The sequence below is a fragment of the Schistosoma haematobium genome, chromosome 6 (genome assembly GCF_000699445.3).
Source record: "Schistosoma haematobium chromosome 6, whole genome shotgun sequence".
Taxonomy (NCBI): Eukaryota; Metazoa; Platyhelminthes; class Trematoda; order Strigeidida; family Schistosomatidae; genus Schistosoma; species Schistosoma haematobium.
In genome coordinates this window covers 23,745,810-23,762,973 of record NC_067201.1, presented here as the reverse complement: position 1 = coordinate 23,762,973, position 17,164 = coordinate 23,745,810, and the positions used below count along the sequence as shown (strand labels likewise).

Here is a 17,164-nt window from a genome sequence, read left to right as displayed (position 1 = left end):
TTATGTTACCTTTGCCAAATTGTACAATTCTTATGGTTTCACGAATATTTTCTGTAAACATTGGATAAATAGGCTGAAAATAAAGAGAAGAAAAACAATAGAAGGGAGAAATAAATATTATAGTCCCCCACAATGAGACGAAGAAATGGCCTTCCAGGTTTTCCATAGTTTTCTTAGCTTGAATTGACTCATGAGCCCAGTTATTGAAATTACTGCAATCTCAAAAAAACCCTTTCTGATACATTATAGTTGCCTACGATAAATGTAAATCTGTAAAATACATACGAAGGCGATCAAACCAAAACGTGGCATCAGTGCTTGAAGACACTAACCTCTAGTCTGAGCCATGTTGGTAGATGCAGACTACTTGGTTGGGGTCCGCGTGACTATCGTAACAGATGGTTGGAGACTCTTGGTGACATGACTCAGAATCGATCACAATGGTGTAGGTGTATACACTCCCTGTCTTCATTTAAACTAAGAGATTAAAATCACTTCATATCTTTCTTTCTACTAACTAATTCTTCCTTCCTGTACTATATCCTTATATGCAATCTTTCTCCTATATATTACCACCTTTGACCTAACCACTCCTATGAATCCGGTGTTCATCTTGCTGTGCTAATGCGGTATGGCAACCTGGACCGATGCATATATGTGCCTGGTCCTACGTTTTAGCTGACTAACTGATTGAAAATATATACAAACAGTATGTATAGGAAGACAACACATACTTGGAGGTTACAATTTCCAGTGTTTCATATTTCTCAATAATAATATGTATGTAATAGTTATCCAAAAAAGTTAGATAATAAAGATTTATGGCTCCATCAATCAGCTCATTATTTCCACTTGTAACCAGCATATATATCTTTAAAGAGGAAAACTTTACAGGAAAAGGATGAGATAGGTTGAGAGATTTCAGATAGCTCAGATTCTGTATTGACGTCTTGTTGTACAGAAGGTATTAGGTAAAAGAAGTTACAAAGTATATACATAATACATGTACATAGCCTTTATTCATCCGTTCGCATTTTATAGCCCCCAAATGCCCTGATACGGACGAGCGTGGGAAGAGTCCGCTCTCCCTCTCCAAATGCTCTCACATAACGACGTGTATACAGTTACTGACAGAGAAGTCCTAATCCCTGCCTTCTCATGACCGGAGTGCTATTTACGAAATTGAGAGGACGAAAAGCGAATGTACGGCGCTTTAACCAGGTTGGTCGACACGGAGAGTCCACCTAGAGGAGTTTGGAAACTCTCGCTGCAAACTAACGGTGCACATGGGCTCCAGGATCATGAGAGAACAAATAATGTATGAACCTATTGTTGGTCACCGGCTACCATAGGTCTGCATCTCCTGACGTTGCTCCACTGCCTTATGGGTCAGACCATTGGGGCAAAGGTTCCAGGTGTGCTCCTCCCAAAGAAAACCACCTGTCTCGGTTTGGGCACCCGAGCAGTATCACAACGTACACACAAATCAAGTGACTTGTGTGGCGCATATGTACTCAGTGCCCGTTTGTACCAATACTTATGTGTTCAAATAAATAAATGAAGCCAGATGTGTGGTCTGATGATATTGGCGAAAATAAACGTATCAATATGGGACATAAATAAATTAGTAACAATCGAATATACTAAAGATCTCATGGCTACTCCATCAGTTTGTTTATATAAAGTCCCTTTGAAAGTGAAGTGTTGGATTCAAGCATAACTTGAGAGATTTCATGACTGAACTAATACTTAATGGACGTCTTCTACATTGTATATTCGAATTCTCTCATCAATCATCAATAAATTCTAGATACCTATCAATCGGAATACTGATGTAAAGAGATACAGTTCTCACAAACTAATACACGTACAGACCCCAACACATATTCAAATTTCAACTCTACTCCTTTATATTACAAATTGCACACTTTTTACGCCCACCATTATACACACGAACACATAGTGTTGTTTCACACGGAATCACCTTGATCGAAAGAATTCACATGACATTGCTCGTATATCATGGGACCATCGAGTAAGTAACGCATTTGTTAGGAAACGGGTACTAGATAAGGATGGCAAATCAATTGATGAAGTAGTGAAACTTCATCAGTTGAGATGGCTGGGACACGTGTTACGTATGCCCAACCACCGAATACCTCGACGTGCTATGTTCAGTGGTATAGGAGTAGGTTGGAAGAAAGCTAAAGGCGGCCAAACCAAAACATGGCACAAGTCCATGAAGTCATTGACAAGTGGACTGAGCCATGTTGGTAGGTGTAGACTACCTGGTTGGGGATCACGAGATGATAGCAACCGATGGTTAGAGACCCTGAAAGACATGGCTCAAAATCGTTTGCAATGGTGCAGGTGCATCCACTCTTTGTGTTCTCCTAAATTCTAACCTTCTGAATTCTCCATGTCCCTTTTTTCCTCTTTCCAAATATATTTCACTGGATTATACTCTTTAAATAACATCCCCAAACCCTAATCTTCCCGATTACTGCTTGTACTCTTGCTACCTTTACCACTACGGGATTTGAATCGACAACTGCATCTCTGTGCTAAGGTGGTGTGGCAACTCGAACTGCTGTACGAACGTACGAAGTTCTACGTTGTTACTGACTGACTGACTGATATAATGAGATGTATTTCGATCGAACTGAATATTCCACCTTGTTCCTTTATACTATTTAAACGTGTTAATTTAATTTATTTACATTGAAGTGACTAAAACTACGCTACGAAACTCATTGAAATCATGAACCAATCTAAGTTATACCACTGTTGAAAATCTGGAAATAATGGACAGTCATTTTATCTTAGTACGGAACTCCTCAGCAATGTTGACCCACGACTCCTGACGTTGGAACCAAATGCAGAATCTTTGATTTCGCACACGAATGCTTAACATCAAAATCATTGAGCCAGCATCCAACGATGTTAATAACTAAGTTCACTCGATCCACGATATTGCTCGACCACCTTCCATCTTTGGTGAATAACTGCCTCATACTCGACATAGTTTAGCTACACAGGTCACGACTTCTCACTAGATCTCCGGAAATTTTCTGTCGAAGCTAATCACTAGTGAGCACGTGATAATATCAATATGGGGTTGTGATCTAACTTGAGGCAATCCACGATATTGCTCTATCATCTTCTAATGCCTTCAGTGAATTAGACTCGTACACTACTGGAGCCCAACTCAGTGGTCTAAAGGTTAAGCATTTGAGTACAAGACCAAAAGGTTCTGGGTTCGATTCTCACGTCCAGAGTTGTCGGTGTGCGCTGCCAAGGAGTTCCATACTAGTACAAAATGGTTGTTCAGTACTTCCGGGTTTTCACTGGTAACGATAATATAGAGAAAATATAGAGACTAAACAAAATGTTACTCAACACAAATACAAATCAATTTGCAGCCAATGAATTCACAGCAGTTAGTTCACAATCAAATGGCTAATAACATTTTACTGTCACTAACCACATATCAAATTTTATTTGGAAGAGTTTACTTACATTGATATACAAATATATGCGTCACATAAATTATTCGATTTGTAGGAGAGCTGGAATATTGCTTGGGTGTTCAAACCGGAACAGTTGGTTTTCTTAGAGAGCCACAAGGCAGTGAAGCAACGTCAGGAGATGCAGTCCCATGGTAGCCAACAATAGGTTCATTTGCCATTTGTTCCCTCAGGATTCTAGAGTCCGTGTGCACCATTGTTTTAGAATCAGAGTTTCCCAACTCTCTTGGGTGAATCCTCCATATGCACCAACCCGGTTAAAGCGTCGGACATTGGCTTTTCGTCCTCTCAATTCCATAAACAACACCGCCGCCGCGAGAAGGTAGTGAGTAGGACTTCCCTTGCAGAGGCTGTATACACGTGGTCATGTGAGAGCATTTCGAGAGGGAGAGTTGACTCTTCCCACCCTCGGTCGCACCAGGGCATTTAAGGGTGGATTTTCATTCATAGTCATTAATTTTTAGTAAAAGTTAAGTTGTAGCTAGAAATGGAATCCAGGACTTGTGCTCTATCCTATTCGAAACTTACCACTGAATAACACGTTGATGTTCGCAGTAACAGTTACTGGGCTCAAACATGATCTCAAGAATGAAGGTACATTCAACTGATAAGTCCCAAACAGGATGAAATAAGCATCTTGAATTCCACTGCAGACTATGATCTAACTTTACTAAATACATATAGTTTGTTTAATTTTATGCATTTACAGGGGTCACTTTTAATCTACAATATATAGTTAATACCTTCTATTTAATTAACACTTAATTATTGCTTAAATCATTAAAGAATTCCTCATAAATTAACTTACTTGTCCAGATAATAAAGAAATACGTGCAAAACCTCGACGATTCTCCCACATAACTGTATAAAATTCATCAGAGAATAAAGCTTCTCTAACACCACCGGGAGAGATTAATAATACATCACCTTGTGAAACTTTACCATCTAATTATAAGGTTAGAAAAAAAACACATATATAACAACAGATGGGGTTTTGTGGATATTATATGGTAATTTTAATAGTTGGGATCATAAGTTTCACAGTAGGATCAAAACGGCCATCCAGTGCTCCCAGGTTTTCCATAGTGGTCTAGTTTCAATTGACTCATGATTTCAACTATTAAAATTACATATATAATAGAAAAAAATAAACATTGAACCTTGAGATCACGAACAGATTAATGTTAGGCCACCCTTGAGAACCTAGAAGCACTAGACGGCCGTTTTGTCCTATTATATGACTACTCAACAGTGTGCGTCCATGATCCCCTGAGCGGGATCTAACATCAGTCAGTTCATGATCACAATCAAAAACTTAATAACCTCCACAACCCTATAGTGATCTTTACATTCACTTATGTCGATTGTTTCCACACTATATCTTACCTCAATGTCAACTTCCAATACATATCAATGGTTGTAAGCAGCTAATGATGATAAACCAAAAAATATAATGAATTCATATTATTCTACATCCATGTTCGCTCTGGCTTTATTTAAATTCATAAAAGGAACTAATTTTCATATGAGGAGGAAAACAGCTTTTGGATACGACCTTTTTCGAAACAGTTGTCCTGCTAAAATTAATCTATAATGTAGACTACAAATAATTACGTTGATTGTTTACTTAATAATGAACAACTTCATGTTTATAAGCAAAGATGAATAGCGGCTAGCAGTGGGATCCGGGACGCGCGTTTCGTCCCATTCGAGACTCGTCATCTGGATGTGTCTGCATCTCAGAGTTGATGTTCACTCTGGGACTCGAACCCAGTACCGTTCACTTCAAACGCCATCGCGTTATCTACTTAGCTACCGAGTCCTGATAGCCACTTGCTTGTGCAATGGGGTGAAATCTAAATTCACTTGATATTGTTTACTTGAATCCCAGAGTGAACATCAAATCTGAGATGCAGGTTCATTCAGCTGATGAGTTCCAAATAGAACGAAACGCGCATCTTGATTCCACTGATAGCGATTATCCATCTTTGCTTATAATACTTGTGAATTAAGGTTATATCGGGGCAAGACGCAATATGCACACATGCCAATAAGAGACTGATCAATCGCAGTCCTAAACATCAATGAGAAGATTCGAACAAACAATACCAAGTGAATTTCACGTTTGTCTAGTCCTTTTTAGCCCTGATTGAATTCGACCATTTTAGTTGCAGTGTACTGGTTAATAGTTCAAATTACTTAACATTGCATTCACTAAGCAGAGGAATTAGGTAGTCGAAATTAATCAGTAGGATACCGTGGATCTAGGTTTCGAGCTAGTGAGTAGTTCTTAGTAGAGCTTGCCTGTAACCTCCAGCAAACTGTCCCATGATGGGTTCAGTTTCATAATCTGGGACGGTATCATTTGAATCACTCGGGCTAACCAGACTAAATTATTACAAAACCTAGGTCTAACAGAGTTCCCTATCGGACACCTCCAACTCCTTAGCAAACAAGTAATTAGTTTAGTTTTTGAAGGCAAATTGAATATTATTACTGATGGGGATGTCATTAGTAAACGATCTAAACAGTAGAGAGTTACTCAATCAGATACGGATGGTGGCTAGTAAGGGAATCCAAGATGTGCACTTCATCCTGCTTAGAACTCCTTAGCTGGATGTACCTGCATCCCAGAGCTGATGTTCACTTCGTCACTCAAACCAAGCATCTTCCGATCCAAACAACCAATATGTATGGATTGAAATTTGGAGGTTACATTACAATTACTCAACAGAACGCGTTTACGATTTTCCACACAATTGAACTCAGGACTTCCCTGTTACTTAGTTATATAAAAATATCACATACTTTACTCATCAGAACATTTTATAAATCAGACTCTACGATGTGTTACTGTGAGAAATCGTGAGTGTGAAGTACTCTCATTGACAAGATAAACTGGTGAAAGGTCGTGATTCAGACACTTATCCTTTTTATCAACAAACCCTTACAATAGTCAGTATAATATGAGTAAAAGTAGACGGTAATTGTGTATGCGTAACACACATCCATTCCGATCACTTGAGTTGAGGAATATTTATAACAGATTCACCATTTCTATCTATTGTCAATTAGTGCCCCTAAATGCCCTGGTACGGTCGAGAGTGGGGAGAGTCCGCTCTCCCTCTCGAAATGCTCTCAAATGGTCACGCGTATATAGCCTCTGCCAGGGAAGTCCTACTCACTGACTTCTCGTGGCGGGGGTGTTGTTTACGAAAATGAGAGGACGAAAAGCGAATGTCCGGCGCTTTAACCGGATTCCAAACCAATGGTGCACATGGGCTCCAGTATCCTGAAGGAACAAATGGCGTATGAACCAATTGTTGGTCACCGGCTTCCATGGGACTGCATCTCCTTACGATGCTCTACTGCCTTGTGGATCAGACCTTCAGGTCGAAGGCTCGGGGAGTGGCCCTCTAAGAAAACCACCTGCTTCGGTTCGGGCACCCGGGCAGTATCACAGCCCTCACACATATCGAGTGAGATTTGTGTGGTGCATATGTATTTGGTGCCTCCTTGTACCTATGTGTTAAAATAAATAAATAAATAAATTTGTCAATTAGTGTCTATCAATGTAAGCCTATCACAAATCTATGCTAGATCAAGTAACGTTAACATACCATATAAGCACGATATTAAATTAATGCAATGAATAGCGAAGGAGTCAAATTAATTTAATAGCAATGATAAAGAGGAAGAATAAACAATGATAGTATGGCTTGAGAAGACAGAAGTAAAAGGTGTATATAGATAACTTCTGGGAATGATGATTCAGAAGATAAATAGTGAGTGTATCGGTACAAATACACCCAATTCTGAGCCCTGTCACCCAACGTCTGTAACCACTGATCGCGGTTGTGGCACGGACCTAAATGAGATAGACTAGATCTACTAAAACGGCTAATTCCAACAATCAATAACCTAATGGACTGTTACCATGTCATTAACAAAATAGAATCTAGCACGGATGTATATTAGTTCAAATTGCCACACATCAGATCACCATACCCGAAGAGGAACTAATTTCAATTACAATGGAAGTCTAAACATGAGAGGTACAGTTCGAAAGAAAAATATAACTCATTATTTGGAAAAAGATAACGAATGAATGTAATAGAGTTACTGTGGTTGATTTTAAATTATACTACTACTCAACCTCTTCAATTATTTATTACGTCACAAGTCCAAACAGGAGGTTTGGACTTATTGAAACAGCTCAGTGGTTAGCTAACTGTATACACTGATAATATCTTGTCTCTATTGATTACTCTACACCTAACATCAGTAGTAATACTCACTGGATGGTTTCACCACATTTAACCAATCCTGAAAAAGGTATATGTGATTAGATATAACAACCCATAAAACTATTCTTTGCCTTCTTCAAAGATCGTTTTCTATGGGCAACAAAATACTATGAACGATCAAAATGAAAATATGAAAATATCATCAAGTCAATATGTCCAAGTTAATAGACTAGTAACTGCTTAAAGAGTGCAAACAGACATCTGAATGGAGCGGTGGTTCAGTGATTAAAATGTCTGACTTTCGACTACTAAGTCAAGGGTTCGAACATTACATTACCTATTTTGATTTGAGCAACCGGATAGCGTTAGTAGCTTTCTTGCTCTGTATGACTCAAAGCCAAGTACACAAATATTTACAGAATGAATTGAGTTATTCCGATTTTTTACCCTTTTTACTTTGTGTTAACAAACTCGTTTTTGGTTCAGATGTAATCATCAATCGACCAGTTGGATTACTGAGTGTAAGTCAACTTCAACGAAGGACCAAGCACATATATGCATCGGTCCAAGTTGCCATACCTCATTACCACAACAAGATGAACACCGGATTCATAGAAGTAGTTGATTCAGTGGTGATAATATATAAAAGAAAGATTGTATATAAGGATGTAGTACAGGAAGAAAGAATTAGTTGGTGGAACGAAAGATATGAATCGATTTTAATCTCATAGTTTAAGGGAAGACATAGAGTGTATACACCTACGCCATTGTGATCGATTCTGAGCCATATATCACCCAGTCTCCAACCATTGGCTACGATAGTCACATCCCAACTGAGTGTAATCGTATCACATAATTAAATTAACGACAACATTATAGCGTAACTTACTTTTGAGAATATGACCTGGTTGTAGATGAGCGACACATTCATCAACAGAACCTTTAATTGCACCGATTGTTTCTAGTAAACGTCCAAGTCCAGGTACACGAAATAAAAATCTGTCTACAACAGGAACAGGAAATCTGTAGAAATTCATAAATATACATAAACACATGAAATAAGTTTTTAAAAACAAAAAAGGTTTAACAAGTTACGACATTATACACCTAGTCGATGAATTATATGTATATAAAATTGTGAAATTTAGTCACACAGCTAACTTAAGCCTTGAAGGCATTTTTGACACTCTCTTCCCGTTGTGAGAAGGTAGTTCCACTGCAGATGTTAGTTGTCTGACGGAAACAACTTACTACTGTCACAGCCCTCTACAATCAGCAGTAAAACTTCCCTCTCGGACCTTAAGTCCCTTCATTTAATCTTACCAACCTGCCCGATATGGTAAGATTTATTTATTTATTTAACATATAAACATTGGTACAATGAGGCATCAAACACATAGGAGCCGCACAAATCAAATGATTTTTGCGAGGGCCGTGATACCGCCCGGACGCCCAAACCGAAGTAGGAGGTATGATTAGACCTGAGGGAACAAGTGTTCCAGACAAAATGGATAAACTAAATACTCTTTATCAGGGAAACGAACAGCATCAAACATACAAACTACTTATAGAAGTATTGGATACCATTCAAAATCAATCATACACCAGTCGTAAAACAACAATAAACTTCTACAACATTATCAAACGTTATTTAACTCTAAAACTTCCACCTTCATGAAGAATCGAAGTCAAACAAACCGAAGAACCGAATCTCTCCTAACTATGGTTGAATTAGAACACTCTGTATGTCGAATGAAAAACCATAAGGCCCCCGGCCACAATAGTATAACATCAGAAATGATTAAATTTGGAGGACTGAAACTAAAAACAATCCTACTGTAAATAATGGATAACATAGGGAAAAACCCCAACGAAATCCCAATTCATTGGTTAGACACAGATGTCATCAGCATATACAAAAACAAAGGATCATGCAATAACTCCAACAACTATCGAAGTATATCCTACTCGATACGATAGGAAAAGTATATGCTGGAATGATCTGCGAGAGACTAAAAGCTTTAACGGAACGAAACCTCCCCTCCAAATCAATTCAGAGTTCGAAAACGTCTTTCGATTGCACATGCAATCACAGCAATCAGAGATAATACAAGGTGAATTATATACCAACCAAGAACTAATACTGACTTCCATTGACCTCACCAAAGCTTTCAACTTATTACCAAATAAAATGATTCTAGATACATTACAAAACTATGTCCCTCAAACAATATCAACCGAAACATCACCCAGCTGTTAGATGGAAATAAAGGCTACAAAAAAGGTACACAACTACACTTCACTATGTATAGAAGCGTACAAAAGGGAATTAAGGAGTCCCGCCTCTCTTCCATATCGCCTTTCAAGAAATTCCTAATTCAACAACAGATAAGATATCAATTGGCCTTGACCTGGCCGACGAAAACAATACAACCTGAACATTATCGTACATAGAATTTGCTGATGATCTATGTCAAATAACTACAGCCACTGAAGAAACGACCAAAACCCCCACTTCCCTCTAAAATCACCTAACAAAGCTAGGAATGAAAATATCCTATGACAAAACCAAAGTCATGGTAATGAACTAACAAAGCAATGCACTTAAAATAGCCATCAACAACCATAAACTCGAAGAGGTAACTACATTCAACCATCTAGGATCAGTGCTAAGAAGCGATGGAACTCCTGATGAAGCAATCCAAACCAACATTGGTAAAGCTAAAACAACATTTATCGAAATCAGACCAATACAATGCTGCACAAATATTAGCATACGAACAAAAATCAAGTTGATTTATTCTTTAATAACCCCTATATTAACCTATGGGTTTGAGCCTACAGTTCTACAGTGAACGGAGACTTAGATGGAGAAAACCAGCTTATTGTTTAATGCATAATTACAAAATGCCTTCAAAAAACATGAAAACTATACATTAAATACTTCATTGTTTCTTTATTCCTGTTGTGATTTTGATTGCTTTTAGTTTCCTTATTTCTTCTCTTCATTTTAATCTCCTCAACCTCCTATTTGCAGGTATTTCACTTCTAGTTGGTGTTATATACTACTAAAGTCTGCAAACATAAGTAGCATACACCACATTTGTAGGGAAAAAAGACTTGACGAGACTAAAAGCAGTCTTCAATACTCCTCATGGAATGATTTTGGTTATCAATGATAACAGACCACTTACAACTAATGAACTACACGAATGCATAGACCTCCCTAACCTAACAATACTACAAAACAGGCTGGAACTGTGGAGTGCAGCACATAAAAGATCAAACAGCCTAATGATGTGGTCTTTAAACAGCCAAACAAATAATATGACACAGCGGAAGACCAGCATATAGTAAAAGCCAGTTACGACAATTAACACATGACCTGGACCGATTTGATGAAAAACTCCCTCAAAAATGGTTAACAAAACTCATAAATCTACGTGACTATAATCTGAAAATAGTTGGCAAGCAAAACCTGATATAAAAATGCGGAGACAGTAACTGTAAACGACTATTTGCCACAATTAAGGAAACGAATAGGTATAACGGAAATGATCAGCAACGAGAAAAAAACAGACTTCATGCCTCAGGGGGAGTATAAATGTCCTCTAGGAGATTGTACAAAAACCTACAAAAATGAAGGATGGTTCAAAAGACACATCAACTCATGCCATTTCACATTAAATCAACTAAACGAAACAGACAGCTGCGAAACCAAAACCCTCAAGAAATACGAGTACCTAGAAGAACCGAAAATACAATATCAAGAATAAACAATGATCTAGATGAATATTCATGGCCTGGACGCGACAAAAAATTACTAACCTCAAAAGGAATTACCAATCATTGCTATGTGGTACATAGATGGTCTATCATCACTGGACAAGAAGTAAAACCAGGAACACAAAAATCTGCAAAAACTAATGCGCCCCGGTAGTATCGCCCTGCTTCCATGAATGCCTTTTCTCAAGAGCCAACTGGGTTCATCAACTATGTTTGACTTGGAGCGGCACGCTAGGTTATGGGACTACCAACATTACATCCAAATTTTACATATGTGGTCTGCCGATACTACTATTAGATTTCACAAACCGAAATAATTATTAGATTAGCATTCGAATAAATATAGTGTCCTAACTATTACCGTTCTATAGTCAATCATTATTAACGTAGAGCCTGCCACATATATACATCAGTTCAATTTGTCATATTCCATAGGAACAATGAGATGAAATCGTCAGGGTGAATCCATAAGTGGTAGATGTAGTTATAGAAAATATCAGGCATCGAAGATAAGATGAGAGATAAAATAGATTAGTGGAATAAAATAAAACTTTATAGAGAATTAAAAAACCAAGGGACGATTCAAAGCCATATATCACCCAAAGCATCTAACCATTGGTTACAATAATCACATAGACTACAATTACATAGTATGCAACTACCCACATGGCTCAATCCAGTTGTCAGTGTCTTCATGAAGTAATGCCATGTCTCGGTTTTGCAGTCGCTAACTTTCCCCCAACCTGCTCCTACATCAGCCATCATCGTGAGTTCAGGTGGAGGCACCAAATTTTATTTTAACAAATAGATATTGTATATAGATATAAATATAGATATTGTATTCCCCAAAAAGCCATAGGTTATACATACTTTCAAGCGATTCAGCAGAAATATATATACAAGTTTTTGTGGAGATTAGTTTAATTTGTACATGATAAATGTCACGAATTGACCTCAGCTGATACTTCGAAGGAATGAATACCACCTACAAGTACTTAAAGAATGTTCAAAATGGGTTCGATGAAAAGCATTCGACTTTTCAATCTCGTTGTCTTTAGTTCCAGATACACCTGAGTACTTGTAAGAGAATTCATATTATGAAACTAAAAATGCCAGCGTTTACAAATGAAATACATTAGAATATATTTGAAAAAATATTTTTAGCATAGGGTGCTTTTGGAAATTGAACTTTGTAGTTAAACATTACTGACAGATATTAGTTAAACAACTGCTGAAAACCAGAAAGCACTGAACATCTGTCTCGTCCTATGACGGAGCTCAGCATTCCCCGCCACAACACCACTAAGGGTCGAACTCAATAAATTCAGAGGTCACACGGAGCACTTAGCGTCATAATCGATGAGCTGAAACTTAATGATTTAAATTTCCAACTTCAAACAATGTCTAACAGCGCGAAGGTTGTATGCGATCACTATGTCATTTCCAACATGCCGGAACTGCAGCAGACACAAATTTTCGCTGGGACTCGTCTCGAACTCAATTACATGTGAAGATAAGACTACAGTTCGGTTGATGGGTTTAGTGAAGATTATCATAACTGATGATTTTCGTCACTAGGTAGCTTTCAAAAGTCTCCTAAGTGCTTAAAGTTTTACTCTGATATGATGGTGTGGTGTAGCAACTTGATTCAACGCTCACACGTGACAGATTCTACGTTACATTTGGCTGGATGAACTGATTCCGATCCATGAGACAAAAGAAAGCAAAACTTATAAGAGGAATTTCTTACCTATCTCTTTCAATACAATATCTCGATGTAAAATAATATGCATCAAATGGACATGTTCCATGATAATAAACTAAATAAGCTGGTCCATTTGCTGGTAATTTCTCCATACCAATTACTTCATAACCGTGAAATATACGTCCATGAGCATCCCATACAGCAGCAACAATACGACGTAATAATTCTGCTAGTGAATCTAAATATATGTGACTAGTAGATGATATAGATATTGATGGTGAAGTTGACGACTGTCTGAACTTGGACAATAAACGATTTAAATGACGACGTAACCAAAAACGTAAATGGTATAAATGAAGTAAAATGACAGTGAAATAAATGAAAAAGATTAATAAAAATGGAAGTAGAAAACATAAAAGAAGTGGATGACGTAACCAATAAACAAATGCGATGAAATATCCAGATCCAGGCAAACTAATAAGATAATCTAACCAACTGGATGGTATAATATTAGTTAATGGTTGATTACCAGTAAATAAATTGTATAACTGATAGAACAAATTCTGTTCATCCTGAGCTAGACAATAGGTGGAATGTAACCAGAAGGATAAATAAATGAGAAGACAAAAATTCATTTCTTTATAGATAAACAAAGAAAGTAAGGAAGTAATGAAACGAACTGTTCAATATTTTCTACTTTAAAAGTTGGAAGATAGATGGACAGGCAAAAGGGAGAGAGAAAGCATAACATTGGATATTATCAATGTATTGTCATTATCTGCAATAAAATCGGTGAAAAATAAACACAAATTAGTTTAATTTGAGCAACCTTATAAGTCTTTACAGATTTTCAATAACAAGTTGATATAAGCTGAAAAGTGATTTTAAAAAATGTAGCCCCCTTAAATGTCCTGATATGGCCGTGAGTGGGGAGAGTCAGATCTCCCTCTCCAAATGCTCTCACATGGCCACGCGTACACAGTTACTGCCAGGGAAGTTCTACGAATTGCTTTCTAGCACCAGAGGTGTTGTTTACGAAATTGAGAGGACGAAAAGCCAATGTCCGACGCTTTAACCGGGTTGGTGGATTCACCTAAGGAAGTTGGGAAACCCTGATTCTAAACCAATGGTGCACATAGATTTCAGGATCCTGAAGAAAAAATGGCGTATGAACCTATTATTGGTCACCTGATACCACGGAACTGAATCTCCTGACGTTGCTCCACTGCCTTGTGGATCATACTTTTAGGTCAAAGGCTCCAGGGGTAGCGCCCTTAGAAAATCATCTGCTTTGGTCTGGGCATCCGGGTAGTGTCACAGCTAACACACAAATTTAGTGACCTGTATTCGGTGCCCCTTTGTACCAATATTTATGAGTGTAAATAAATAAACAAGCTACAATAGACAATCACTATCTTTGTACTGAGTCAATCATTCTAAATCACTAGACCGTTAACACAGATTTCAGGAATAAAAATTTTATATATCATCTTGAACAATCGAAAGGCTATTTGACAAAATGAACAAGGAAAAGACACGTAAAATGTGTTGACAGTACAGGGAATGTTTGGTTAAATTTTTGTTTTTCTTTATAGGAGAAATTTATCAAACTGAAGCCTTCATGCTAACATTTAAATGATTAAAATGCAACCTATCAAATCAACTCAGTAAAAGAACCGCAAATATTTACGATACTTAGGTAGTAGTCTTCATACTTATATATATATATTAAAGTTCTAGTTCACAGACGATTTGCCTACACTTATGTTGATGATGGAGTATCCCAATCTCCCTATTTTGAGGAAAATTTTGTCCGTTTTCAGGAAAGTTTGGGGAAGCCACAATAGTGAACTTTGGGGTAACGGCACAAAACCCCCAAATTTTTAGCAGGTCTGGGTAAAATCCCAAACATTTTGGAGAAATTCTGGATTTTAACAAATATTCCCTCAGAAACTTAAAAAACTTTGGGGTTTTCCCCATAAATTTGGAGAAAACTACTAAGCTTCTCACGAATTTTAGGAAAACCCAAAAATTTACCAAAGTTTCCCCAAAATAGAGAGATTAGGATAAAAACCGATTTCAGAGGACGACCTTCGACAACGAAGATATATTGGGTGTACATATATTCTTTCAGCCCCCTTCGTTATGTGAAAAAGAGGATAGGTAATGTCACATCACTCATGAATTTTGATACCACAAATTTACTTGGAGTGTACATAGCGACTTAGTGTAGATCAGCCATAAAGCACCCAATCAACCAACAAAGGGGAAACGCACCAAAATGTCTACTTTTTACCTAATCGGGGAGAACAATGCGGATTTTACAGTTTATGTCGCTGAATTGTCTACTCTCGCCTAAACATACGCTAAATTGTCTACTTTTCGCCAAATACACGCCGATTTATCTAACTTTGATTCAACATTTAACACATATTCGGCATAACCTCAGACGTCCCCTATGTTCGCCTTTATTTCCATAACACACCACACAAAAACTGCAATCTACGTTAAAAACAGTACATATTTAAAGTTAATATCTAATTGCGTGGTAAGTACTCCCTCTGACTTTCAGCGTAAATGCCGTACACTAGACTTGATATCAGTATGGAAAGCTTCAGAGTATCGATTGTTTCTTCGGTTTACTTACTAGAAAATTGAAAATTACATAATAGCGTTAAGGAATCCGTCGAAATTGATTTAAGACATTCTTAAGGAATATGAATAGTTATGGATCTGAAAACTTAGTTTGTTGCAACACCTTCCTGGCGATTTCCGTGCACATGGACCTTGAAAGAGTTGTTCAGATTCCCTATTCGAGTCTTATATGAGACAAATTAAGAAATCAGCGAACAGAATGTATGCTGTTGCCAAGCAAGCAGCTCAGAGTTATGCGGAAAAAATGTGTTTCTGTAATGGGCTTCAAGCGAGCATTTCGACTAATAGTACCCCAATAACCGATAAAGGTGACTCACACAAACAAGTAATTATGCATAAGAATATTAAAATAACTTCATTTTAGCCGGATAATGTTGTACTAGTACACGGAAAGCCTGGTTTGGTCACTGATGTAGAATCCGTCAGAAGGAACTTACGAAACTTTCTTAAGAAATACGAATGGTGTTATGGGTCTGAAAACTTAGTTTACAATGTTCATTTGTTACAGCACCTTCCTGACGACGCTCGTGCACATGGACCTTTAGATAGTTTTCCAGCCTTTCCATTCGAGTCTTACATGAGACAAAGAAATCTGTGCATAGCGGGTATGCTGTTGCTAAACAAGCAGCTCAGCGTTATGCTGAGATGTCCTTCTGCGATAGGCTTCAGGTTAGCTGTCTAACTAATACTACCCCAATAGTCGCTAAGGAGGTCTCCAATAAACAAGTAATTATGTTTAAGAATTGTAAATTAACTTCATTCAAGCCTGATAATGTTGTAGTAGTAAACGGACAAACTGGTTTAGTCGCTGATATAGGGGACGATGGACTACTAAAATTTAGGTCTTTCACTGACCCACGCAATTACTTCGAAGATCCTTTACCATCTAGTGATATAGGAATATTTATGTGCTCCGTAGTTAGCCATGAACACACATGGGTATCGGTTAAGGACATTGACTCTAAATGTATAGCCATTAGTTGTATTAATTATTTAGTTATAGTCCCATTGTATACTTTTATGTGAATGTATTTTGTTTTATTTGTGCTTAATTCATGATAATAAACCATTCCGTTAACTCTTATGTTACGTTTAGCCCGCTAACAAACAATACGTCATTGTTGACGTTCCTAGCAAGAAACAACTTATGATAGCAGCCAAGCAGTGGACTGTTGGCAAAAAAACTTTGCCTTTTTCCAACGGAGGTGGTCGATATCCACCTGCAGATAATGAAGAAACTCAGG

At 37.6% G+C, this 17,164-nt stretch overlaps 1 protein-coding gene across 4 annotated transcripts in view; it reads right to left on the bottom strand.

The window, feature by feature from the left end:
* TMEM68_1 (Transmembrane protein 68) overlaps nt 1-17,164 on the bottom strand; it is a 31,158-nt gene that overhangs the window by 13,813 nt on the left and 181 nt on the right. The window contains exons 2-5 of one of the 4 annotated variants that reach the window (XM_051217184.1): nt 13,311-14,043; nt 8,664-8,797; nt 3,520-4,472; nt 10-73 (exon numbers count right to left, since the gene is read on the bottom strand). In XM_051217184.1, the coding sequence (XP_051065835.1) occupies nt 4,327-4,472; nt 8,664-8,797; nt 13,311-13,900 (870 nt within the window). In that variant the 5' untranslated portion in view covers nt 13,901-14,043 and the 3' untranslated portion in view covers nt 10-73; nt 3,520-4,326. Of the gene's footprint in view, nt 1-9; nt 6,799-8,663; nt 14,046-17,052; nt 17,141-17,164 lie in introns of those variants that run through there. The other 3 variants (XM_051217186.1, XM_051217183.1, XM_051217185.1) reach the window with 3 other exon arrangements.